The 27,103-nt window shown below is 37.4% G+C and overlaps 1 protein-coding gene across 5 annotated transcripts in view; it reads right to left on the bottom strand.

Moving 5' to 3' along the window:
* Nucleotides 1-27,103, bottom strand: part of ARHGAP15 (Rho GTPase activating protein 15) — a 332,536-nt gene that overhangs the window by 273,275 nt on the left and 32,158 nt on the right. For all 5 annotated transcript variants that reach the window (XM_040560622.1, XM_040560623.1, XM_040560624.1 and 2 more), the window contains 3 exons: nucleotides 10,545-10,619; nucleotides 6,724-6,785; nucleotides 1,006-1,093 (listed from right to left, as the gene is read on the bottom strand). In XM_040560622.1, coding sequence (XP_040416556.1) covers nucleotides 1,006-1,093; nucleotides 6,724-6,785; nucleotides 10,545-10,619 — 225 coding nt within the window. The remainder of the gene's footprint in view (nucleotides 1-1,005; nucleotides 1,094-6,723; nucleotides 6,786-10,544; nucleotides 10,620-27,103) is intronic.

Genomic DNA, 27,103 nt, shown 5'->3' with positions numbered 1-27,103 from the left:
CCCATCACTCCAATGAGATATGGCAGGTTTGATCAGGCCTTGAGAGCCTTTCACAATAGGGCTTTGTCAAACCTGTCCCTTTGCTGCCCACAGTGTCATACATTTACCAAAATCCCCTTTTGTTGCCCACATTCAGGTTCATAGGCTCAAACTCTGCAGTAACTAGCACTGAAGGGATACATGCCATTATTGCTTGCGCAATGTAGCTGTCACATCTCCGAAGACTAAGATCAGTGGTGTTTCCTTGGGGCACAATAAAGAGGTACTGCAAATTTCACTTTGTAGTAACTACAGGCTACAGAAATTGCATTAGCTGCATTAGATGGAGTCATAGAAATATTCAGGAAGGTTAGTGGGATATGGTAGATGTCACATTTATACTACGATAAAAAATCACTTTGCTAACTTACAGTGTTTTCTGCTTTGGTAACACCCTATATTAAGGTGCCATTTATAAATAATTTATTATTATTTATTAATGTATAAGCCACTTTATAGGATGGTAGATAACTTAAATTCATGTATTAAAGATGCACATACATGGTTTAATACAATTTACGTCTCACAATATCCTTTGCAACAAATTCTCATCGCATCATCTGTTAAGCATTTATTACTAATGCATTTTATAACATACTTTATAATACATTATTTGAGGAAGTAGCTGCATTTAGTGATCATTTTCATAAATAAGAATAAAGCATTTATAAATGGCACCTTAATTTAAAGTGTTACCTTCGCATTACTGGATAGTCACTCACCATTTGTCTCACTTTGCAATTATTCTCAAAATGCACCTCTTAATAAAGGACATTCTAAGTCCTATTTCTTCTCATACCCTACACCTGATTAAAAGTTTATCAAGGCATTTTCCTTTAGCTCCTTTCCAGTCGTTGAAGGTTGCCAGCTCAGCCGGAACTTGCCTTATTTGAACAGCAAAGTTTTTATACTGAAGTAAAAGTTGCAAAGAAGCTGACTGTATTGGATGGTTGATTGATTGCCTACCAGGTTGGCCAGTGCCGGCTGTTTGGATTCCTTGTAGAATTCCATTTTCCGAGCAGTGAGGACAATCCAGGACGTGGACCAGTTTTTCCTTTAAAAAAATAAAAAAAAATATACATTAGCAAGGTGTGCAAGCAAGTGGGTAAAAGATGCTCCATGTGTAGACTAGTTTTTAATTATTTCACGTCAGAAACAAAAGTGATCTAATCTCAATATCAGCAACAATTTTCCACCAATATTGATGGAGTTGGACTATCCTAATTACGGTGTGAATGTGGCCTAAGAACAAAGCTTGAAGGCCTTCTTTCCCCTCATTCCTATTTTAAAGCCTCTCTGTTCTGCTTTTCCACCAAGATGCCTTAATCATAGCAAAACAGTGGGATTATTCACACGTGCTTAGAGTTCACATATGCTTAGAGTACTCCAATAGCTGCTACCCTTCTGTAACTAGTATTTAAAATGGAACCAAGAAGGAAAAACTAAAGATAATTTCAATCTGACTATATGGAGCTCAAAAAAGGGTCTATCCTGAAAGTTCCCAAATAGCTTCTCCTTTCTCAGAACAACAACAACAAAAATACAGGAGAGAAAGAGAAGAACAATATTTCAGAGAGCTTTAAGTTTCCATAAAACGTCGTAAGTTCACAGTATAACCTTAAAGAGCTGGCAAACTGCAGGGGCCAGGGAGAAGAAACCAAAATACACACGGATATGTGAAAAAGTGCATTCCTGCACAGAAGAACATAACAATCAACTCAGAAGGAAACGATATTACAGATATTACACATAATGTGATGTTTCAAATCACCACATAAACAAATGGATCTGGTCTAATAGAAAAGAAAAACTTGAGACTTTCATCTAAAAATAGTTGACTGATTTTGGGGTCATAGCATCTGATAGTTACCAAAATGTTCACAACCCCAGTTTAATTTCTTTATGTGAATGCAAATCACAAATCTGAACATTTCGGAACAGACCTGAGCATGTGTGTTAAAAACAGGCTGCTTCACACATAAGTTGTGGTTCCTTAAAAGGAGGGAGCTGCCTGTAAGGACACCGTGGGCACACAGAGCTGTTAAAAACCCTTTTCCCTCATTCTTCTCTCTTTCCTATCTCTTTGAGCTTTCTCTATATAAGTATCCCTAAGCAACTGAAACACATTCATTTTCAATTCTAGCAAAACCTGGCTTTGTTAAGTTTAAAAGCCTGCCGGTCTTCTTTGGGATCCTCACTTCCAGATCCACCTCAAAGCTCCACTGCACTCAATATCCCATCAAACTGCACATCAGGCATAACAGGCTGCTTTTCTTTTAATGACCTTCCTATTTAACATGAAGAAGCATAACCAATGTTAGAGATGAAGCCCCAATACCACTGATATTAGCAGAGGAACTTTTGCTCAGTTCAGTATAGCCAAGATTTCACCCAACTTGATCTAAGGATCATCCCTAAAATATAGCCAACAGGTGGCAACATTAGGGAAAAAAATAAATGAAGGAAATGAATGAGTTTGAAGAAAACAGGATTGTATTTTTGATGCTATATTAATGGGGACAATAATAAAGAGATTGAGAGAGAAAGAGGCAGAGAGTAGAATTTTAGAAAAGTATCTGACCAGAACTGGGAAAATTCCCCCAGTGTTTTTCAGTCACCTTCAAATTTTCAGCTAAATTTATTGTAACTAAAGAGCTGTATCCTTAGCTAAGGTGAACTACGTTTGTATCTAAGGATTGTGCATATTGGCACTGAGAACAATTCAACTTCAGCTAATTGTTTTTCACAGTATCCTTGTGAAATGAGTGCTGTAGCAAATGATCACCATAAAGTTGGTGAGTACCAGCTGCCTATTGGTAAGCACAGCCTCAGTTCTTAATCCCCGCCCCAAGGTCTCTTTACTGACAGAGGCCTAAGTGGCCAAGCATGCCATGTGCTGCTTTATACAGATTTTCCTATGAGTTGGATATCCTGGATAAAAATGGATTGCTAAAGGATTTTAAATCCTTAGTACACAGCTTAGATTCAGTACCCAACTTACACCAAATGCTTGACATAGGCTATGGAGAGGAAGGTTTCAAGGCCACCTCTCCTTCTACTAGACAGAACACTGCTTGCTCCAGCTATTTGTAGGGCAGGTTTTTCTAGCTGAGAAATAAAAACCAGCTACTGTTTTGAGGTCCCAGACTTGCACGCAAACTTCTTAAAAGATTCAAATTTCTGATCAAACTGGGAAGTTTGACAAAACATTAAAAGATTTCACGTCAACCTAGATCCTATTCAAGAACAACACAGCTCTATTTATGGTTTTGAAATAAGGAGTTAACAATAAAGAACTAAAAAGTCAGTGGTAGGCATGCTACGTGAGGAGCAGTGCACAGCCCCAGCCTCCAGCTGCTCTGACCCAGCCCTGCTCCAGCTAGGCCCCTGCCAGGTGGCTGGGAGCCGGGGCCTCTGCTCGGGCAGGGGGACATGGCTGCCACTTTCCCCTTTGCAGGCACAACAAGTATTGGGGCTGAGCACGTGTCCCAGAGACGCACAGACAGGGACAGGACACTGACATGAGTGACCACACAGGATGGCACAGCCAAGGGCCTCGTACCCACCTCACAGGCATCTGCCTGCCAGCAGGCCCTGCCTGAAGTTTGCTGCAGATGCAGCGATCACAGGCTCGTCCCTCATGCATGCCACATTCACAAGTCCCCCTGTGCCCCCAAATGGACCCCCTGTCCTCCTCATGCCCCAGCCCAGGCGGTCCTTAGGACCCCACTGGCTCCAGTAGCTGGCACATGCCCCTCAGAAGTCCACACCCCGGCCTGGCTCCAGTAGCTGGCACCCAGTCCACTCACACCAGTCGCCACCAGCAGCTGGTGCTCGGGGCTGAAAGTCTGTAGGACCCGTTCAGATCTAAAGAGCTACTGTTGTCCCTCCAGCTACTGACATTGGGACCCCACTGGCTCCAGCAGCTGGCACCACAGCCCACAGGCCTACACTCCCGGCCTGGCTCCAGCAGCTGGCACCCATTTCACTCACACACACGCACACACAGGTCATGCCAGGAGCTGGCACATAGTCCTTCTGCACGCATACACACGGAAGAGTGAGTTGAGAAAACATTTAATGAGAAAATATAAGAAGGTCAGACAGACAGTGATGATCAGCCACAGAGCTTGGCCAGAGAAGCATACTGGCTGGACATGTTTTACATGCAACCGGCCCTTTTATATGTTTTTTTTTTTCTCTCTCTCTTTTTTTTTTTTTTCTCCTAGAATTGTATCTAGAATCATAGAACATCCCAAGTTGGAAGGGAACCACAAGGATCACTGAGTCTACCTATCCCCCCTCTTTTTTCCTTCTGTTCTCCCTTTTTCTGTACGCTCCCGTGGGTTTACAGAGCTCTGCATTTTCTTGTGCCCTCCCAGGCTGGGGCCTCTTGGTTCACATCTTGTTGGCTCCACCTAGATCTTGCTGCAAGTGGCACCTGTAGTTTGATGACCCCTCAATCAGCGTGACTCTCTTGTCTAGTCTGGGTCTCAGCATTTTGTTTATTGTTCTCCCTTCTTTTATCATAATAATCCTGAGATCCTCACTTGGGCAACTTGGTTGAATCAACACTCCAAGATGCAGTTTTTTCCCTGATCAATTTATACAAATGAACAAATGATCTTTTTTTTTTTCTTTCCTATTCATTGTCTCTTAACTTAAAAGCACTCAACCAGATAACCTTGTTGGAATAAACATGCCCTCAGACTCAGTTCCCATCAACACCTCCCCTTCTTATTACCCCTTAGTTGATTTGGAAAAGGTCCTTGACCTTGACCTTACAGGAGAAAACACTCCTTCTACATAATCTTACAAAGTATTTATTTTTTTTTTTAAATTGTCAGGTAAGATGTTTTATCTAAGCTTCATTATGAGTCTTAAGTGGTGAATACTTTAATTCCATCAGGGTTAAGGAGATTAAGAGAATACTAAGAGAATGCATCTGAATTCACCACGGTATCTGTAAGAATATCTTTTCCCTAAACTCAAGTCTCAAGTTCTCTGGTCCTTTTAAACTACAGTTGTTACATTTAAAAAATGACATTTTGAAATCAAAACTTCATTGCTTTTATAACGTAGAATTAGAAGGTATAAAACTAGACAACCTTTTTATCAGATTATCCATACAGTCATTAATTAGGTCTGAAAGAAACAAACAAAAAAATGCCATAGTGTATTGGTTTCTGTACAGGTGGGAACACCATATTTCATTGGATACATGCAGTGACCTAAAGTTAAGCTCTTTAGAAAAGTCCATTCACAATATTTTAGTTTTTGCCACGTGGCAGCAGGATTGCTCAAGAAGTCACCTCCAGTCAATGAACAGCAAGTTTAGGTAAGTGAAAGGAATCAGATAAAACGTGCGTGAAGTAGATAAGTCACTGCTATCCATGCTTGGGCTGTATAAATACTAGTATACAGAGAAGACTCAGCTGGAATCAACAAGCATATTGCATGAATCCATCTATTACTGTGACATTAAAATTATTGTTGAAACAGAGTCAGACAGCTCCTGAAATATGAAATCCGACCATGCGGATGCTGAAACGCATCCAACACGAGAGCTGCTGGTGCATTTGCATTCTGTCAAACGAACACCTGATGGCAGCACATTATAGCTTCAGTGGTGCTCACAATTTCTCAGGCTATTCAAAAACATAAGACCGTTCAGTACTATTTAAAAGCACAAGTAGCCGAGCTAGGCTGCCTCTTCCCTGTGCCCACAGTGTGCAAGGGAAAGCCATGGGGATGCTTTGCACTAAAGTTCCCCATATGCACTGGCTCTTGCCAGGAAGATGAAACCCCTTCCCAGTCTGGGCACATTCACAGATCATGCCCAGCCTATGTGAACCCTGCTGAAGCTTTGGCCAGTGCTCCAAGAAGGGAACAGAGTAATACTGGCTTCAATGCCTTTTCCAAACATCCAAGTGACACCAGTCTCTGATGCACTGCCAGCTGCAGGGTACCCAGCTATAGAAGATTCAGCCAAGTGTGGACAATGTTCTAATTTCAAGTGAAATGCTGGACTAGGTTACATCCAGACTACTTTTTCAATTTGTTTATTTTTCCTAGGTTCCGTACTGTGTAGCGCTATATAGGTATGAAAACTTATTTGTCCAGGCAGAAAACTTAATGTTTCACATTAATCTCTCATTCCCATTGGTAATGGACAGTACTCGTCACATCGTTGCTTCCACTTTACAGGTACCTAGACTCAGCAAATGATAGCAAATCCTTCCATAAATAGTTAATATTCACATTGCTTTCAGCAGAAATAGTGTTAAAAGCGAGTAAGTGCTGACTGCTTTTGATAATCTTGCTTATGCATCCCTGTGGCATCACCACAAGGCAGGTTCCTATCCTTGACCCCCTCAAGCACACGCTCAGCACCTAAAACTTTCCCACTGGAAAATATATTAGTTTGTGTGGTGCCCTAAGGCTGTCCCTAATGTGCATATAACATATAATGTAGAGGCTAACATTAACGCATGCTCATTGCCTGCAATCAGCCTGTTAGCTGCTGTTGCTTGCTTTCTGGGACTGTAAAACTCCAAAAGCTGATCATACATTGGATTAATACTGAAACAATGTCATTTAAGCTATAAGCTGCTATCATATCTATGCATGCTTAGTGGATATGTGTTTACAATTGATAAGTTCTGTAACATTCACGTATAGTACCTTAATTTCTTGCCACCGTCTGCTATTTTAGCTTTTAGAAGATATCCTTCTTTCTCCACTACCTGCAAGAAAAGAAACCAACATATCATTTATTCAGGCGAATGTATACATTTAGTCAGTACATGCATAAGAGTCTGCACCTGGCTAATCTAGTATGCGGACATTTTATCATTAATTCTCAGTTTAGTCACCTATTTTTTCTGTAGCAGTCAGTTCTTTTGAAAATATGCAAACAACATTTAAAGTCAATTAGTATGCATAATTAACCTGGAAAAAAGCCCATAATAATACTCTATTTGTTGAGTTAGCAGAAACTTATATTAATGCAAGTAAAGTTTCTAGCTATAAGTAAAAAATAAATTAATTTAAAACGCATTTTAAGTAAATTATGTCATTTCATATATTGAGTTGCAGGAGTTCATGTTTCCTTAATAGCTATGAAGGGCACAATGTATTTTTGTAAAAACCTCTTGACCCTTATAGTCTAAAGAGAATCCTGTTTAGGGGTAACCAATGTCAGAGCAACACCAAATCTGTGTATAACAGGAAAAGTCACATTGCCTTCGTAGGTGCCACATTTTGCTTTGAGTCAATACTAAATCAAGGCTCATGCAAGAATGATGCTAGAAGGCATCGTGCTTTTAAGTGGTGCTGTCTTTCAGATGAGCTATGGTATTGAGGCTCTCACCCCTTGCACCCCTTAAAAAGTCACACTTCACTGGAGTTTGTGCATCCGTGTGAGGGGAAAACTTGTCTTCAAGTTTCCAACTTAACTAAATGATCTCATGCTATAATGCAGAAAACCAAATTGAGCGGTTTGTCAATTCTCAGCATACAATCTGAAACTGGAATTATAAACAAAGGAAAGCACAGCTGTGACATGCATTTTCCAAAATACATCCAGAAAGGCAAAGCCCTTAAAGGCAAAGCCTTTAGCTATTACCTACACAAAGCAGTACGTAGTATTGGCAACCTGATATCACCTTCATAGATCCCCTACTCTGCTGCTGCTGTTAGGGAAACCTGCCACCTTTGCTGTGGTGTCAAAACAGGATACAGACTCTGCTGATATACATGAGGCTGCAGCATCAGATTGCACAGTATCAATGTTGCATTTGAGTTTTGGAATACTAGAAGTGAATCCTAGACTTGCTCTTTGTTTTTGTTTCTCCCTTCCAATTTGTGGTCCTCCGAAGTTCTGCATATGCTTTTCTTAGTCCAGCAGGAGTAAGAGACACTGGGTCAGATACATGGTTCTGTGTGATCTGTCGAAACATCCCTTATGAAGCTGTGATATCGGATTTGGGATTTGGGGGGAGACTATGTAAATTTATATCAAGAAAGAATAAAGGGAAAAAAAAAAAAAAAAAGGTGTCTTCAACTAGCCCCACTGACCACGCATTAGATCATCATATTTCATTACCTAAGGAAGTCACAGTTGTGTCAGTAAAGGAAAAAGAGAACTCATGGACACCTCAGTGTTTCAAAAAGCAAAATCGTGATTCAGGGTGGTCATGTCTTCCCTGAGACACTGCTGAGTCAGTGCCTGACTGGGGTATTAGTAATTCCACACCATTTTTGTCACAATATGATTTTGCAACAGTTTCAATAGACTTTTTGCCACCTGTAAAGCTATTAAATGGCAATAAAACATGTTTTGACGTGCAACATAAGGATTTTTAAATCAAACATACCTGTTATTTTAATTATATGAAATAGCATTTTATTAACAGTGTCATATAATAACTATTACCATAGATTTTGTCTGTTACTTGTATGTAAAATATAATGCAATATATACTGTGTACTTATCTGTTTGTACATATGAGGAGGTCTGTGGACAATGATTTAAGTGACATTCTCAAATGTGTACACGGGGATTAGCTTGTGCATTTTCTATAATTTGTACTTATGTCATGCATATCATTGCCATAGAAAACCCAGGAAGTATATAGGGATTATTGTGAAGAGTCATGGCACTATTTATCTAGTGATGGATGGGTGAATTATTAGAGCTAAAATAAGACTTAATCCCCAACTCCACCTACATTTTTATTATTTTTATTTTTTTTTTAATCAAACTTACTTTACATCTGTGGAAATTTTTCTTTCCTTTCTAACCCTTCATTTTCGTAGCATAAAACTGTTGTTTGGCCAGGGCCAGGGATGCCAAATAACATATTAGAAAGGTTATTCTTTTAATATTTCTATCCATCTGGAAACAGAAATTGGGAGGAGCATTGGCTAACCATTCAAGCTGTTGATTGCTTCTCTGAATCAGACCCAAAAATCTCATCCTTTCAAAGTTTACCAACACCCTTCCCAGACTGTTATTTTAACCAATCCAAAACTAAAGGCAAATGTGATTTTCAACATTGGATTTGAATTACCTTTATTCTCACATTTTGGAAAGTTAAAAATTGGATATGTTTCCAGATGAAAATGTTGCTGTTTAGTCATATTTTCCTCAAGAATATCAAATCCAGTAACAAATGTTGGGCATATAAAATATCCCGCTTTAAATTATGTAGCTCAAATCCATCCTTTGTTCTAAATATAAGAGCTCAAAACTGAAGAGCTAGAAATACAAGACATTCGTGAGACCTCTCAGGTTAAACAAAGTAACTTTACATATATTGGTTTTATTGAATTAGTATAGGTGCTGTCTCTAAGAAAATAAGGGTCTTCATCTTTTCGATAACGTACACAGAGTTCTCTGTAATTAGCATACAGTGTATTTATGGAATTATAAAACAACTTTATCACTAAGACAAATAAAAAAGATTTCAAGGATGGCCCCAATATTTATATAAACTCTGTTCAGGAAGCTATATTTTCCTTGTTCAACATCTGTTAATATCCCTTTTTCTGTTATACAGATTTTCTAGGAAATACTTCCAAGACAGCTCAGGATCTACTTTCGATCCTTCTGCAAAGGGATGATATTAGATTAAAAAGAATACCAAATATATCTTAATGATATTCTCTGTTGTTTCTGTCTCAATAAATATCATCATTTGTTGTTGAGCTGTTGCCCCTCCTGCACCTTTTCAACATATGGAAGGTTGAGAAAATGACCACAAACGCCCTGCTCTGAAAGGATTAGAATAAAAATAAGGAAATGGAATATATATAATTTACTATTTAGAAAAAAATATTAGAGTATGTATGTGTAAATATTTGAGTTTCTATTTAAGTAAAATAAAACAACGCTCACATGAACTAACAACATTAGGAACAATGTAAAAAGTAGTAATTATCACTAAATCACATACAGGTTCCATAGTTTTCTTAATTAGAGGAACAACAAGCTTATGAACCTATCTAATCCTGAAAAGTTCATATAAGTACTACTGATACTAACATTTCTTTGATTAACCTGTATTTGAATATTTTAATAGTAATAATAAATAAAACACTATCCTTCTACACTATTCCCCCTAAATTCTTAGTGTCATTAATATTGTGTTAAATTTAATGTTCACTTTTATTTATAAGTATTAATATTAGTATTAAAAACAGCTTCACATGGACAAAGACATGCTCACATTCCTTTATACTGACTGTTAATACTGATGAAATATCAATCTAGTACAACCAAGTTAACAGCAAAGTCAAGCCATACAAATTGCTTTGCATCTTCTAATTTTTTTCTTTTTATTGATTAATCAAAGTCCCTCAAATCTCTTAACATCTTGAGGCATCCAAAGACTCATGTATTTATTCTTTAGTAATGTGTATTGTGTAAATGTGTAACATTGACATTAAAAACATTTAAAATAACAAGAGTGATTTATTAGTTCTATAGAGCAATTGCTTACCGTGTGGTCCTGTGTACTAATGATGTCTGCAAGCGTTAAGTTATGTTGGGAATGATTTCTTCTGTGACGATTTACCTAATAAATAAATGAATAAATAAAAATTAAAAAAAAAAACAAGGATTTATTTTCCAAGAGGATTCAAATAGATACAGGTGAAGATGGACCAACAAATATAATTACTGGGCCTGTATTGGATGTAGTTTTGGAAAGTTGGCTTCTTTTATTACTGCCTTTCTGTGAAAACTTTTCTGTGTTTCCCCTAAACCCTGGATATCAGACATACACAGCTACTAAACCCTAAAGATCTAAATGGGCTTCTTTGTGATGCGACATAAGCAAATTAAGCTAAAACGTAACCAATAGATAAAAATCTTTTGAAATTAGGACTTTTTAAAAATACATCAAGAATCTCAACAGCTGTGTAACTGGTTAGATGTTTTATACCCATTTAACAGAAAAGATACTTATAACTTCAAGACCATCAAACAAGTTACTGAAGAAACCAGAGAAAAATGCGTGAATAAGCACCAAATATATCTGTTATCCTTTAATGTCTGTAAAGACTATTTCTAAACACTCCATGACTGGAAGGCTGCAGCAATATTGGGGTCTGATTCTATAACTGTTCCCAAGGGCTAAGTCCTCGATTTCCTCAAGTTCCCTCTTTTCCAAGAGGAAGCCAGGATAATTATCTGTGACTCAACTCTACAAAATCATTAGACTCCATTATACTATTAAGATTAAATAAAAGATACATCACAAATCAAGGGTTTGGAAGAACTGAACAGCATTTTACAAATATGCAACAAAGAATACCAAAAAAGATATGCATACCAAAAAGGTATGTATATTTTTTTTCAAAACTTTTACTGTTTAAATTTGACGTTACTCAAGAATAATATATTTTGGGGTCTAGATTCTGTAAAATTCAGTGATGTTCTCATCTTTTAATTGAGGTCAAAAAGCAAACAACAAAATATGGTTTTAACTAGTTTTCACTGTATTCATCATAATGCATTCTCTTTTTCTCTATTAAAACAGAGTTAATGGAGAGTCATAATGTATTCTGTTTATATTTAACTGTCTGAATATAGAAAATGTTCTTAATTAATCCAGAGGGCCACGCTCAAAAAACAGTTAAACATATTATGATCCCATATTTTTTCTCCACACATTGCTTTTATGTTTATTTGTAAGCACTAACATTTTTAAGCCTTGAAATCTGTATCCTAGATATTGCTCTACTCTCCTAGTCAGAGCTAATGAGCTTAATGAATTACCAGTTCTAAATTTAATACAAACATTTCAAAGAAAGAGATAAAACATTCTTCACAATTCAAAAGTTTCTCTGACCTATTTATGAAGAATATCACTTAACAATTTCATTAAGGGTGAGTAACAGCTGGTGACATGGCTGTGTCCTAAAGTGTTTTTCTCTCTTAATATTCTGCATCTTAAGCAATCGAGCTTTCATAAGAAATACTTTAGTTAGTGGCAGTACCTCCTTTGGGGAGAAAAAAAATGTCAGACCACATTTTCTGTATTTTGCAATCTTGTTTTCAGGAGTGTCATGTTCCTGTTTTATTAGCATGTAGGGTAAACAAGAATGATTTGCTGATGCTATTGAGAGAACTTCTAAGATTACAGTCTTTCCATTTAGATTTTGGATGGAACTTAATATTAATGCAAGCAGAGGCATGTATATAAATTCAAAATAAATTAATTCAATTTATCTTTTTCTTTACTATCCAACAACTCAAAGTCCTATGGTGCACAAGACATAACTAAACTATTCAGGTCTAGATCGTAGGAAACATTTCTTACCCAGATCCCCCACTCTTATTATTCTTTAATATACAGCAGAGCATATTGCCCAATGATGCTTTCTGAAATATATTCTTCACTCATCCAAATTAAATAACAAGACACACTACTACTCCACAGCATCTATTTTAATATTTAGTTACTATCTCCAGGAATTGTACTTGTCTATTGGGGGCCCTGTGCATCTTTGTGAAGTGTACAGCACTGATCGGAGCTTTTGGTCTGGTCTTAGATTCAGCGTTCAGAGCATTAGCAAAAGAAATGCTCACATTTGATACATGCTAGAAATAATACCGGAGGCACTAAACCCATCCACAACCAAATAAAGAAGGGAGATAGTAAAATGTACTGTTTTAGTAGCACTAACAAGTTATTCATGGTACTATAATAAAAAGACAATAGAAAGATTTCCAGGAAATACAAATGTAGAAAAAAAGATTAAATTCCAGGTGTAGATGACATTACGTGCCAACTTCTTTGCTATCTGCAAAGCAGAAATGTTAAGGAAAACTTCATATGTACAATAAGAATAGGCCTCTTACCTGATCATTAATGTGATACTTTTGCAGTTTTGCTAAAGTGGTGAATATTTCTCTTACAGGACAAAAATAAAAGAAATTCCTTTGTAGCCCAGGAGTGAGCAATGTAATTTCATGCAAGAAAGTCCTGAAACTCCTACTGAAACAACCAAATTCCACAGCTACATAAACCAATCCATACACAATCTGTAAGCTACATAAGCTCTCTTGAAAAAAAAATATATATATATGTCCATATATATATATATATATACACACACACACACACACACACACACATATATATGGATAAAAAGTGGAATTAATGGAAACATCAAAGAAATTCTTACTCATTTCTACCAGTCTCTTAGTTTAGGAATGGAGGTTTTGAAAAACTGAATCAAAACAGCTTGAAAAAAAATCAACAACAACATTCTTTAATAAGATGGATTTTATAAAATTAAATCAGGCCTTACACAAATTTGTTCATAAATATATTTCACAGATACTACTGAATGAGATATCTGTATCACTTCTTTTATGTGAGTATTCAGTCCAGTTTTAAAATGTTCTTAGCCAGAGAGCCTGGGTAACAGTACTCACATTTCTTCAAAAATAAAGGAAAACTGAAGAATTATGAAAAAAAAAAAACTAACAATTTTCAATGGTATATTTTTGAGCTAGTCAAATATTCAAAGGAAGGTCTGGATTGATTTCATTCTTTCCTGCAGTTTTTAATAAGTAGACCATAAAGGAGATGTTTTGACAATTTTTTTCTCTATATATCTCTATTCGATTACCCTAATAAACTGAAGCAAAACCTAAATAACAAGTGTCACAAGTCCTCTACCTCACCTCCCAGGGTATGATGAAAGGCAGAGATTTACAGGAGAAGTTCGTGAGATCCCTTTTTGGGAAACACAGCTTATCAGCAGTTTTCTGATTTGATGAACATTCTTCAGTCAGCAACAATGTCACCTGCAGCATTAAAAATCCACTCTGCGAGCACTTGCAAGTCTGTGGGCAAGTCTGGTTTTGTTAAATTCAGCCTCAGCAGCTCCCCCCCTTCACTTAGCTAAAGGGTATCCATCTCCTACCAGAGTTATTCCAGCATCTAAGCACTAATCCGTCATCATACTTCCTACAAAGGCAAAGCCTCCATTACATATGCCTGGTATCCCGGTGAGAAGGGACAACCATCTGACAACTGCTATTTTAACATTAATGAAGTAATATACCATAACCTGATGTCCAATTTCATTTCTGTGTTCCCATTTGTTCTTTAAATTCTCCCTCTTTTTTTGGGAATTCGTCACCACTAACTCATTGCTAGCCCTTTCAAATAGCGCAACATTGATTTAAAGAGAGACTTGGAGGACTGATTTGGATTTTATTTCCCATTACAAGCGTATTTCTGACCTAATTCATCTAGTCACTGAGAAGCAGCATACTTCTTTCTGGTTTCAACCAAACCTAACAAAACCAACTGACATTTCTCAAAAGGTCGAGGCAGACTGCTGCAATGCAACCTATAGACAGTGAATTATTTCCTGAAACATCACTCTGAATTCACTTTTATCCCTAAATAATTAAGGTAATTGTAAGACCTTCCTAGGTGGTTTCCAAGGTTAGTGAATAAATTATTAGCCATAGATTATATACCCACAAGTCAACCTGTCAACTCAGAAAACCATAGTTTTCTCAGTCACCTGGTGCAGCAGAGCTCTGCTTTGGATGAGGAACCCTGGGATGACATGCCTGTGGTTGTCTCCATTGGCCACCCTACTTCTCCACCAAGAAGGTGGTTCTCATGGAAGTCTTTGTCAGAATTCTACCAAAAAATCACCACTTTGTTCACACTTTGACCTTTCTTCTTAGGGGTCTAACTATTGTTCTGTTTCATCCTACCCACACTGCAATCAACTATCAAGGAGATTCTTTTACAAATACCCCCAAAAAGAAAGAAAGCCCCTACTGTCAAGAACTTGCTCCTGCATGTTGCTCGGCTCTGGACTTAATCCAGCAAAGCACTCTCCAATGCACTTAAGTGTTTCTCTGGAACAGGGCCAGAACACTCAATTCCTTATAGGATCGAACTTACTGGTGGCAGCTTGAAAGTTTGCAATAAAAGTACAAACTAGTCACATAAACTTTTGTGAAAATCATTCCCTCAGAGAAGGAGGGGTGATACCCGATTTAGTGATGCCTGTGGTCATTTTGTTCCTCGTCACTCTGGTATGGCAGTGACAGCTCATAATTGCTTAGATAGAGAAACTTAAAAATCTATTATAGCATTTCTTAATAGCCCCATCTCTTGAAAGACACCTTGACTATGGCAAGAGAAAGGAAAATCTTGTAACATTTCACTCACTGCTGTGCTCCAAGTGATTTGTTTTAAAGAGCCGGTCTTAAGCAGTATGGCAGGTCCATCATTATCTACAGAAATTATTTGGAAACAACTCTGATATGATAAAGTTTCTCTTATGCTCTGAAAGGCATTGAGAAAACCCCATGAGGCTTCCCATTCAGAGATGCTCCTTTGTCATCTCGGAAGGCAAGAGTTTTTGGCCCATCCTCAAGAAAAGGAGGCGGTCAGGAAACAGCAGGGGCAATCCCCTTCCCACCCGTCTCTCAGTGCCTTGCAGCCATGCAATAGCTCAGCAGAAGACCCCGTTCAGCCCCAGGGCAAGCTCCCCGTGTCCCAGCAGCTCCTTGCCCACAGCTCTGGCCACCGGTGCTCCTGGCTTGCTTCGGAGCCCTCCCACCACTGTCCGCCAGAGGCTGACTTTAGAGCCACAGTAGGAGTTTTTCTCCTTGCTTGTCCAAAGAGATTTCTTCGGAAGAAAAAGTAATAGAGACTACAAGGCAGTGTAACACGATGTTAGCATGCTCTGATTTTTTTTTCTGAGGCTTGCAGGGAGATAGAGGCATAAAGTGCAGTTTCAGTCCTGTCCCCGCCAGCCTTCCTTCTTCTCCCTCCCCACCCCCAAGTCCCCGAAATCTCATTACTACGCAGGTGACCGAATGCTTTCCTCAAAAATAGGAACTTGCATGGATGGAGCCTTTGTGCGCTGGCTACAGACCAGATAATCTCTCTATGCATCATTTAATAAGAAAACCACTTCACAGTCCTTACAGGCTTGAGTTTGTTACATATGACATGCTCTCAGCAGAATCTGCAGACTGAAGTCAGTGGGGAGAAAAAAAAAAAGGGGGAAAAGAAAAAGCAGGATTGTGTTGCATTCCCTCTGCATGTCTCCCTTTGAGCACACTGCCCTCTATATTCAGTTCAGATCTCCAGAGTCTGTGAAAATAATGATAATGGTTTTGCTTCCCTTGACCTCTTGCTCTCTTATAAATCAGAATCCTATAGACCTTTCCCACAGTGAGAGGGTCCTCCTTCCTACTGCAGCCTGTGAAGGTAGGTATTTTATATCAAGGCAATTTAATCACGTGGGAGTGCTCTCTGACTTCAGAAGTCGCTGTAGACAAGCACCACAGTGCTTTTTTTCTTGTGGAAACATCTCAATTTATTCAGAGGCTTCATTCATGAAATAACAGAAAAATCATTATTCAGATTCTGGTTTAAATTTCAGCTGGTGTCAGGATGAACTTTGTGATCAGAGGATAAATCGTGATTTTGATTACAAAGCATGGTCTGTTTGAAACTATATCACCTACTTTCCCCAAATTTTTGGAGGAATACTCCAAATTTGGGGTACCCAATTAGGGCTGATATTTTAACTCCAAGGGCAAGCCTGCAAGAGGCACTAGGTATTTTTCTCCATTAATGTCTTGCCGTTTCCCAGGAGCAGATTTTCCCTAAAGTAGGAGCCCTTTTGTTCCTCTCTAGCTACCCAAATGGACTTTGAAATTTGTCCAATTGATCCTTGCTTTGAGGGAGTCCCAGCTGATGTCGTTGGCTTCATTTGCAGCCTTTTCAGGAGTAGGATATCTGCCAAAATCATATCTGGAAGAGGAGACAGCTACAAAAGGTTCTTACCACCCATATAAGTAAAAGAAATCCTAAGGCTGCTCTAAACTTGACTGTGGATTGCTCAGATTCGTGTACCTGGGGGTCAAAGCCTGACAAAGGGACCAACAGCTGCAGTGCATCTAATCCTAAGGTTTTCCGACTGGAAATCAGACTGGAACCTGGTATCAAAGCTTCAATGTGCCTTAATTGTATTAAATACAATAGTCATTGATTCAAGAAAAGAGCATTTAAAGCAAAGCTTTTTATACATTTGCACTAGCCTTTTCTGTTACAGCCTATAATATGTAACAAATACAGCAACGTGCACACTGTGACAGCATTCATCCAGCCACACACAAAAATATATATTATGAATAGGAAACTTATCAATATATTTCATATTCTTCTATACACAATGTAGTTGTTACTTTTGGTCCTCCATTTTATTAGAATATATTAATCTTAACTACTGCAGGTGCTTTGCTAAAATTACAGATGATAGAGGAAATAAGGAGTGAAAACAGCAGGAGCAAAAATGCAGTAGACATCAGTATTTCAGTGTTCTTTGCCTCTGACATTTGCATCTGCAAAAATGTGTTCTTTGATGTTATGTCCATAAAAGGTAAAAGTCAAAGTTAATACAGGCAGAGAAAAATGATAGATTATCTTTTCACATCCCCTTTAGATCTTAGAAAAATAAAGACAGCAAATGTGGGAACTTGGCTAAGACAGCAACTGTGTCAACAACTCTGACCTGAAACTGCACCCCAGAATAGTATTCTCAGGGCAGAGGTGCAAGCAAAAAATCATTACAGCTCGCTAATGTAAGTGTGCAAAAACAACCAGAAGAATTGCCTTTACAAAATCACATCCAGCACATACATTACAAACAAAATGCACTCAAAAGCTCAGTCTCTCCTGAAAGGACCGTCTCAACAGAAAGAGCATAATTAACATTGATGTCACACTCCTGTAAGTCATCAGTTACTATATTCCATATGAATGCCTTTGTATAAAATACTGTTAATATTCCTAGACAAATGCACAGTCCTGTCTAGTAGGCTCTACTTTAGTGCTTGTCTTTATCCTGCCTGCCTAATTCTTTCTCTCAGATTTAAACAAGCCAAAAACTCACCTTATGCTACTGCAGAAGCAATTTTTATTTTTGAAGGTTAATCCAACTCAGCAGGATTTAGGGATGGCACTTTTGCTTGGTCGTAGGCATGTTGGCTCAGGCCAGACAGCTGTTTGGACATTCTCCACTGGGAATCTTGCCCTCAACACCCACAGTTGATGCACATACATGGTCTACTGGCTGCCTACTTCCATGCCCATCTGTTCACATGGCATGGTGCCCACTCACAAGTTCGCTGGATCCTTGCCCTTAGTGTGTAGATGCCAGGCAATGATGGGCTTAGATGGGCAGCCTGCAAAATACTGAAAGTGATCATTTTTTTCCTGTAGGAAGTCCTTCCCCTGCAATAGCACTGAAGCATGGACACCACATGCTACCCTACACTTAATAACACCTGTGGACGTATATGTGCCAGAAATACGAAGGCTAGGGTGGGGGGAGAAATGTACTGAGGGGGATCGGGGGGTGTAAAGGAAGGAAAAAAAAATGAACGATACGATGAAATTGCATGGATTCCTGTCTAAGAATTGTTCTACATTGCAAATGGCAGTGGAAGGATACCAGAGTTAACTTGAAACAAAGTGGTTCAAGCATCAGAGGAGCATAGCCATGACCACAGGAGCCATAGCACAGCCCAGTTTACACTGCTTCCAATACTAACTTAGCTTAAATCTACCTTGGACACCACATGTCCCAGTAGCTACAGTACATAAAAATCTGATATGGGTCATAATGAAAGCAGTGAGAGCCAAATCAGGCCTGTCTAAAATTGTTCATCAATGCACATTCCATATATACTCTACAATATAAAACATTCTGCAGAAGACATTGGCACCAGTTAAGGTGCATAGTAAAAAATAGTCATCTTAATGAAGATCCATTTTAATTTGTGTCATTGTCCTGACAAATAACTGAGCAAACCCTACTCGATATCAAGGCATTCTTTTTAATAAAAGTTAGTAGCAATGAAAAGTTTGTCTTTGTTTTTGGGGTGGGGGAAGGTCCAAAAGCTTCTTGAAGATGTTTTAGGACAAAATAGTAATATTAAAATTAGAATATCTTTCTCTTCCCTAAGTTTGATTAACGGTAAATCAACACTTAATTTTATTACTTTAAATAGTAAGCTGCCTAACAAATTAATATTTTTGTTAATTGTCCTAAAAGAATATGCTTTATTAACGTCCTACTTGAAGTTTACTTGAATAACCTTTAAGTACTTGTAAAACCCATGTAGTTTTTATAGACTATTTATACCTCTAGCTGCCCTTCATACATTGTAGGAGAGTCATCAGAAAAGTTGCATACTATAGTTTCTGGTCTTTTACTAGATAACTGAAGCTTTCAAAAGGAAGAAGAAGAAAATCAAAGAGATCCAAGCAGCAAATATTTCCAACGGAGCCTTCCAGGACTCCCAGTTTCTGCCAGCACTGGCGAGCAAACTATCACACTTACAAACACTCATGAAAAATTAATAAAATGAGTTGCAATACCAATGAAACATATTCACAGAATTATTCTAACAAGTGTTTTTTTGTTTTGTTTTGTTTTTTTCCCTCTTGTTCTTCCTCCCCCTTGCAGGGTGCACCCCAACTCTGCTTTAATGATTTCAAATGCTTGCTAGCAGGCTGAAGAGAGATATAAAAGCAATGGCATGGCTGGATCTGCAGCCTGGCTTGGGGCTCTCATCTAGTCAGCAGTGGAAGCCTGTGCTGGAAGGCACATTTAGGCTGTGTCTAACTTAGTGTTTATTCTGGGGTGACTGGATTTGAGAGCGCTTTCCCTACCCTAGAGAATTGTTTGCTACACGGAGACATCCGTCTTGTCTTTGAGCATGCTCCGCTGAATCAGTCATGTGTGACGCCTTGATCTGTTTTGGTCTGGACATATTTTCAAATCGTTGTGTCCAAGTTTCACAGGAGCAGTGCCGAAAAAGTCCTGGCTCCCGAATGAAATTAGATTTACATGGAACACAAGCCAAAGAAGTCGCTATGAATGTCCAGTGACAAAATCAAGGAACCTGAACAAAAAAAAAAAAAAAGTTTTTTTGGTCTCACTTCCAAGCTTATTTCATCTTCTTTAATCCATCCGAATGGGGGGGAAGAAACAGTGAAACTACCTCTTGTATAACTTTTAGGTTGCTAATTCCAGGCAGTACAGGAGTAAAACACTGGCTTTTACAACGGAAAAATCCATTGTTTTGGTCAGTACAGGAATTTCTGCAAAGTATATTTTTAATGTGATTGGAAGGAACATCTTCGAACACAGCTTACAGCTGAAAAGCCCGTAATTAAATCTTATTAAAAGCTGTTCAGAGATCAAAATTAGAGGCTGTAACACACAATCACTTGGATACCTGTCAGCTTGATAACATCTAGATGGCCATCCAGTTTGCCACCTGCTCCTGCTTCCCTCTGCACTAATAACCTAAGTTAAGCCTGTGAATGTATTTCCACCTCTGTTGTCTCATATCGTCAAAAACTGTAATCTCTCTTGAAAAAAAGTCAGTATTACTTATCAGCGTTGTTCAGAAGACCAAAGTACATTGCACTAGAAGAAAGAATGAAGCAAAGTTTTCAAGCGGATTTTACCAGGTGCCATTATAATCACTAACATGAAAGAAATAGAGTAATCAAAATAATAACTGATCCGTTTCAAGTAGCTTTTTAAGCAAATGGGCAATTTTGCAAAGGTCAATTAGCGGGATGACTCCTTCCTATTCTATGTGACATCATCACATTTTGCTAGAAAAAGACTGAAAATATATGAAGTCTTTCTTCTTTTTTCCTTTGAGATTTCTCACTTTTACTCTTAATCACAACCTTGCAGCAAACCAGGTAGAACAGCAGTGATTAGCAATGATTGTTAACAGATTCCTAACAGTTACTCAGCACTGGGATTCTCTACATGCAATTTAACTTCCTCTCACGCAAAATTAGTATCCTAGCTCTCTTACCAAGAATTGCTATTGGACTAGAAATAAAATAATGCAAAAGTTAATTTATATATATACACACACACACACCAAAATTACAAAATTAACTCCTCAAATTTGTATTTGTCTGCAGGGCTCTTGATTTGTTTCTGTTTTTCTTTTTTGTTGTTGTTGTTTTTTGGTAACCTGTGTAATAAAGTCATCCACTTGTGTTTCAGCAAACTAAGAACTATAATTGTAAAACACTATTGTCCACATTGCCTAAATATTATTTCATTATTTTCCCTTCATAGGCCAAGAAACATTTCAAGTGATACTACACACTCGTGCTTATTCCATAAATTGGTCCATGTAGCAAAGGTAATGTGCAAGAGAAAAAAGGTGCGTATTTCTGATCTAAGCATACTGAATCTCCTGGTTTTAGTCTTGTGGCATTACACTGACAGCAAATCACATAACAGTAATACAGAAGATAAAGAAAAGAAGAAATGGAATTATCCAGTTTGAAACTTCTGAAGCGTCTAGACAGACTGGAAATTGCCCCTGATTTGATTTTCCTTATTCTGTTCTGATAGAGAAGTAACCTACCTTACATACAATAGAAAAACCTCAACAAAACCAAACAAGAATTGTCTGCTGCCATCCAAAATGCAGGCAGTGTATAAAGGTGTACTCTGGGAGGGCTGCTCAGAGTCACCAGACTTATTGCCAAAGAAAAAGTGCCTCAACAAAACAAATGAGTCAAATGTTATTAGAAACCATGGTGGTGCATGGAAACAGAAAGTTGACTGCATATTTCAGTCCATAAATATACATACATATAAACCACACTGTCAGTGAAGTCACTAACACACATTTCAACGAATTGAGGAATTTACCAATTCTCTTGATAACTTCCCACTTGTCTTTGCAAAATGTAAAAACATACAGCAACTCTCATTTTATTTTGGGGAGGGGTTCCAACTTCCAGAGATTACATTTTTATTGCCTTTTTCTGCTACATTAAAGAATTCTTTGGTATCCAACGTTGTCCCCGCATGTAGGTAAGAAGGAAATCAATTTGCTTTTTAATTTCTTTCAGGTACATTAAACAGCCTGTAGGTTCTTCATTGGTAATGTTTTTTTTTTTTTTTCCCCAACTTCCAATACGCCTTTTTTGCCTCTTCCTTGCATAATCTCCATTATTCTAGTATGAGTATTCTAGATTCCTTTTCATCAGCATGGTTAACAGAAATGAACATTTGCTGTCACCAATCTTTATCACATGGAGAGGTCAATCTCATTCACACTGAAACACCCACAGAAGCTACATTTTGCAGTAAAACCTCATAATATGGTTCCTTATTCTGGAAACAGCATGGCCTATGTTTCCCATATATACTTATATTTGGATAAACTAAAATGCACTTTCAGCCATTAAGCAATCCAGATCACTCTCCACGAGTGCCTTTACCCAGCCCTATTTGCCAGTCCATGAGTCTTTGCTTTATTTTAAAATTTTGTTAGAACTGTTCTATTTACTTCCATACCACAGATAAAAAGAGTGATTAGTGTCAGGCTTAGTACCAGTCCCTGGAGATCAACTCTAAAAATCCACCCAGTTGATGATGATTCTCCAGGGACTACTTTCTGAAACGTGTAAATTAATCAGTTCTTAATCCATTTAACGTGTACTTCACTGATACAGCACATAGCTAATATTTAATCAGAATGTCACGTACTATTAAGTCAAATGACTTACAAACTTTCAGTATACTTCATAAATATGGTTGCCATTTTCAATGAGACTAGTAACAAAAAATAATGCCCCTATTTTTGTTTGAAAATTTTTATTTATTATTATTATTCAAATATGGTGATTGACATTAAGAATATTCTTAACTTGATTTCTTTTTATTTAAGCCCTGAAACAACTTTCCCATTAGTTAATCTAGTACTGCGTAAGTCTAACCTCCCCACATTTTCTAAGTCATAACACCTTTTTTCTTTTTTTTTAAATGTATTAGAACGATAATCAAACCCTTTTTGAACCTCTCATAATATCCATGACAATCCAATATTTATTTAAGATTGAAATCAACAGGCAAAGATCACCTCAGAAAACTCTTTCAGGCTCTAGCCTGATATTTAAGTTTCCTAAAGTTTTGCTATATTCTGCTAAATTTTTCTAATACTAACATCACTGCCTGATGTCATCCAATATATTTTAAGTCATTAGTATCTCAGAAAGCTCATAATCTGTTTCTTGTAACTGAATTGCTATTCAAAACAAATAAATATGTATTGACTGTTCCTGTCTTTGCTGCATCACTATTAATAGCTGCATCACCATTATAGCATGCCTGTAACAGTCCTGTCATTAAGAACTTAAAATTAGACATGAAAACAAAGTTCTAGAAATTATTGCACTCCTAAGAGGTCAGAACTAGAAGTATTTGGAAAACTCCAGGACATAAGAAGGGCATCAGTTTGGTCCAGCAGTTGTGGGATTCCCTTCTGTGATATAATATCGAGGGTGAAGATTTTCTATTCTGTTTAGCATTTGGCTGCTTTTCACTGTGTAAAGAGCCTGTCTCTTTCTCTAACAGGTGCCAGTATAAAAAATGCTCAATTTATCAATATATCTCAGGGTGTTATTACCTAGACTCAGTGACTATAGATTTATGAAACAGTGAATACACAGCATAGTGTTTTAAAGAACAAACAGAACTACCTGGAATGTACAATTTCCACATGCTGAAATAATGAAATTGATTTTGCAGTGCTCTGCATTTTATGTAATTGTCTTTTTATCTGCAAGCAAAGTTGCCAAATCAAAAATGAAATAATTTAAGTCTCATATATACAGGTGCACATACTTTCAGAAAGGCAGAAGCAAGCTGGCACTCTGTCTCATGCCAATTTTTAAAATATCTGCTTATATCTTCTTGCAATTTTAAGTATGTGTGCACCAAAATGGAACACAATGGAAGACAAATCTCCCTAAATTATAATTCCTTCATAATTTATTACATATTGCCATAGAAACTGATTTTCAAACTATTTTCTATGTGACTCCAGAAGTATCAAAATTTAAACAATGCTCTGAATAAACATCTTAAAATATTCTAACATCGGCATACAAAGGGCCATTTTCTTCACCGCTCAGATATTCCAAATCCAATAAATGGAGACTGACCTAAAAAAACCCTGCTCCGGATTTGAAGATTGTCAGCTCTATTACACCAGCACATTCACACACAGATATCGAGGTTGATGCAAATGTTCAGAAAAAAAAATTAGCATAAGGGCACATATAATTCTAATAGATGCTTAAGTATAACCAGTTAGGGTTGGAAGTGGTTGGTTGTGTACATACTACTGTGCAAATTCATCTATTTATGGTGCAGATGCACACATAAATGTGTGATTTTGAGGATTTTTTTTCCTCTGAACTTAATTCTTCTATAATAATTACTGAAAGATTAATAGGTAATCAAATGGTATAGATGGACTTTTCTTAAAACTGCTTGCATATGCTTTGTAAGTGATATTTTTCTGAGCCTAATGCCCTCTGTTTTGTAGGTCACACGGATATCCACAGACTGTGCGGCTACTGAAGGCACTTGTCCTTTAGCCTTCTGCCTCACCACATGATTGAGCATCCATATACCTTACAACCATACACCCTGTCGAGTGTTATTCTCTTACATATCACAATTTACCTCCCTTTCTCCACTCAAACATGCAACCAAGCTGAGCAACAAGCTGCTTCAGCTGCCATGTCATTTCAGTTTTTACACATCTTCCCTTTTTATGTGTGCTCCACATCTCCGTGATGTCTCATCTCCCCGTTCCACTGCCATAGGCTACGAGTCAGGAACAGAGCTTAGGCTCAATGTCAAACAGAGGGAAAATAGGAAAAAATTCATAGAAGAGAAAATTAATGGCCACAAACACAGCTCTAAAACTTCCATCTTCATGGGCTTTGCAGATCTCCCTTGTTCCTTAGCAAAACCCAAAGTAGAAGAAAGTACTATTTGTGTAGAAAAAGCCTTAAAAAGGTACGTAGCCAAGGAAAATACAAGACCAAAAAAACATATTGATATAGTTATTTTTCATATTAAGGAATAAATAACACTGAGAAGCTTGCAAACAGCCCCCTTTTATCTGCAATATCATGCCTCACCATTGTGTCTTGTGGAGGCACACATCTCCAAAAATGCCTCGGCAATTGATAGTCCCAAGCTAAAGACACAGAAATGGAGTCCCGGCCTGAAATCAGGGCTGCTGTGCCTGAAGAGAGGCCTTTCTTTCATTTCCAACAGGAAAAAATCGAGAGTGAAAAGCACGTAAAATCTCTTTTGTCAACAAGTTATCCAGTCATGTCATTAGCTTAAAAATCTTAAGCTTTATATATTGATTTTTATCTGTAACAAATATTTTTGTTTTCGTAAGGAACATAGGATGATCATAACCTGTAGTATTTGCCAAAAAAAAAAAACTTAAAAATAATAATAATAAAAAATCACTTTGAAAAGGGTTGACTGCCCTGAGATATGGCTGGCAAATACTCAGGTTTTCTTGGTGTAGAATCATGATCTTCAGTGTCATTAGCTGTTCATTTATTACAAAATCTACTTCATGGCATAAGAATTCTTCAAAAATAGGGACTGTATATTTGTGTTTAAAAAAAAATAAAATTAGAGATCCCAGAGCTCACTAATGCGCGAGGAAAAGTGGATACTTTGCTTTTATTCTCACACTACAGAATTATTTTGCTCTAGAAAATATAATTTTGTTCAGATTCCTCTCTCCCCCAAAATAAATTTATTCTTTATAAAAATAGCACTCCTCTTTTTGTAGATCCCCCAAATCATACAGAAGTAAACATTAATATAGCAAGTGTTAACATTAGTAGGTTATTTGAACCCAGATGTTTTGTTCATAAGTTACTTGATCATCTAAATTATTTATTTAGGAGATAACACCATGTTTTACAGGACCCTGTTTCATCTTGTGTGCATACCCTTGCCTGAACATATTTCACATAAGCTTAATAAACCTTTTAACTTTTTAAAATGTCAATACTTCATCTTTTCACTATTTGAAGTGTATAACTTACATTTTGGAACTAACATTGTATAACTGAGCTTAATGCAAACAAACATTTATTTTATTTTTTACAACTTTTGGATGATTAAATCATAGCTGATAAAATAAAATGCCTTTTTTTTTGGGGGGGGGGGCACATGAATTCATGATGTATCTTCAGTCTGTTTATTAAGTAATCATATCTGGATACAAGTGTCAACACAATTTATGTTTTGAATAATATGAAGCAGATAACCTCAATTAACAAGTAATTAGAGTCATTTTCCTATTAAGCAGTTTCCCTAATTGTTTTTGAAACCTGGAACTAAAATTGTAATAAATAATAAGCAGCCAAAACATGTCCCTGCATTAGCTTAATCCAGGCTTTTCCACTGGAGCCTGGAAAAAACACAGCAGAAATACGGGCTGAGCACCCAGGGTGCATGTGATCCTGAGAGACAAGGGAAATGCTCTTTTCTGGCTGCAGAACTCTGCGTAGCCCACTATTCTATACTTTTTTCTTTATCCTTCCTCTCTTCAACACAATACTCTCTCTTTTTTTTTTTTTTTTCTGATTTATTTTATGAACATGCAATGCAGGAAGGATTTGACCTAATTGTTACTGTAGATTGACTGGAGCTTAGCAGGGGAAAGCCATCCCACAAAGGGTATCACCTCTGTTTAACTACTGCCTGTAGTAGTGCAAATTGATTTAATACCTCAGGTTCTACCTCACCAGCATACTATATCCCTGTTTATGTAAAATAGTAAATATGAATTGGCTTTCCCAAAGAAGTTGGATAGAACAATTTGTGGTTTTCTGTTGGTTGGTCATAAGAGAGAAAAACAAAAAGTAAAACAAAAACTTTTCGCTTTGACACCAATCTCTAAATAGATACATATCACATATCAAATATAATAAATGAAATAGGAGAACAGAAAAATTGTGCGTGTATTTCTCTGTTTTTATTACATGAACTGATGGAAATACCTATCTTGCATTCTGGCTGCTGTTGCCAAAAATGAGGGAAAACAGAAAAGTCTAGTTAAATCCAAAAAGAAATCCAACAGCTGCTCTTCACCCTAAGCCAAAACAAATAA

This window comes from Cygnus olor, chromosome 6, assembly GCF_009769625.2.
Source record: "Cygnus olor isolate bCygOlo1 chromosome 6, bCygOlo1.pri.v2, whole genome shotgun sequence".
In the NCBI taxonomy this organism is placed as follows: Eukaryota; Metazoa; Chordata; class Aves; order Anseriformes; family Anatidae; genus Cygnus; species Cygnus olor.
Note: the sequence above shows the minus strand (reverse complement) of the source record. Positions and strands in the feature narration are given on the sequence as shown.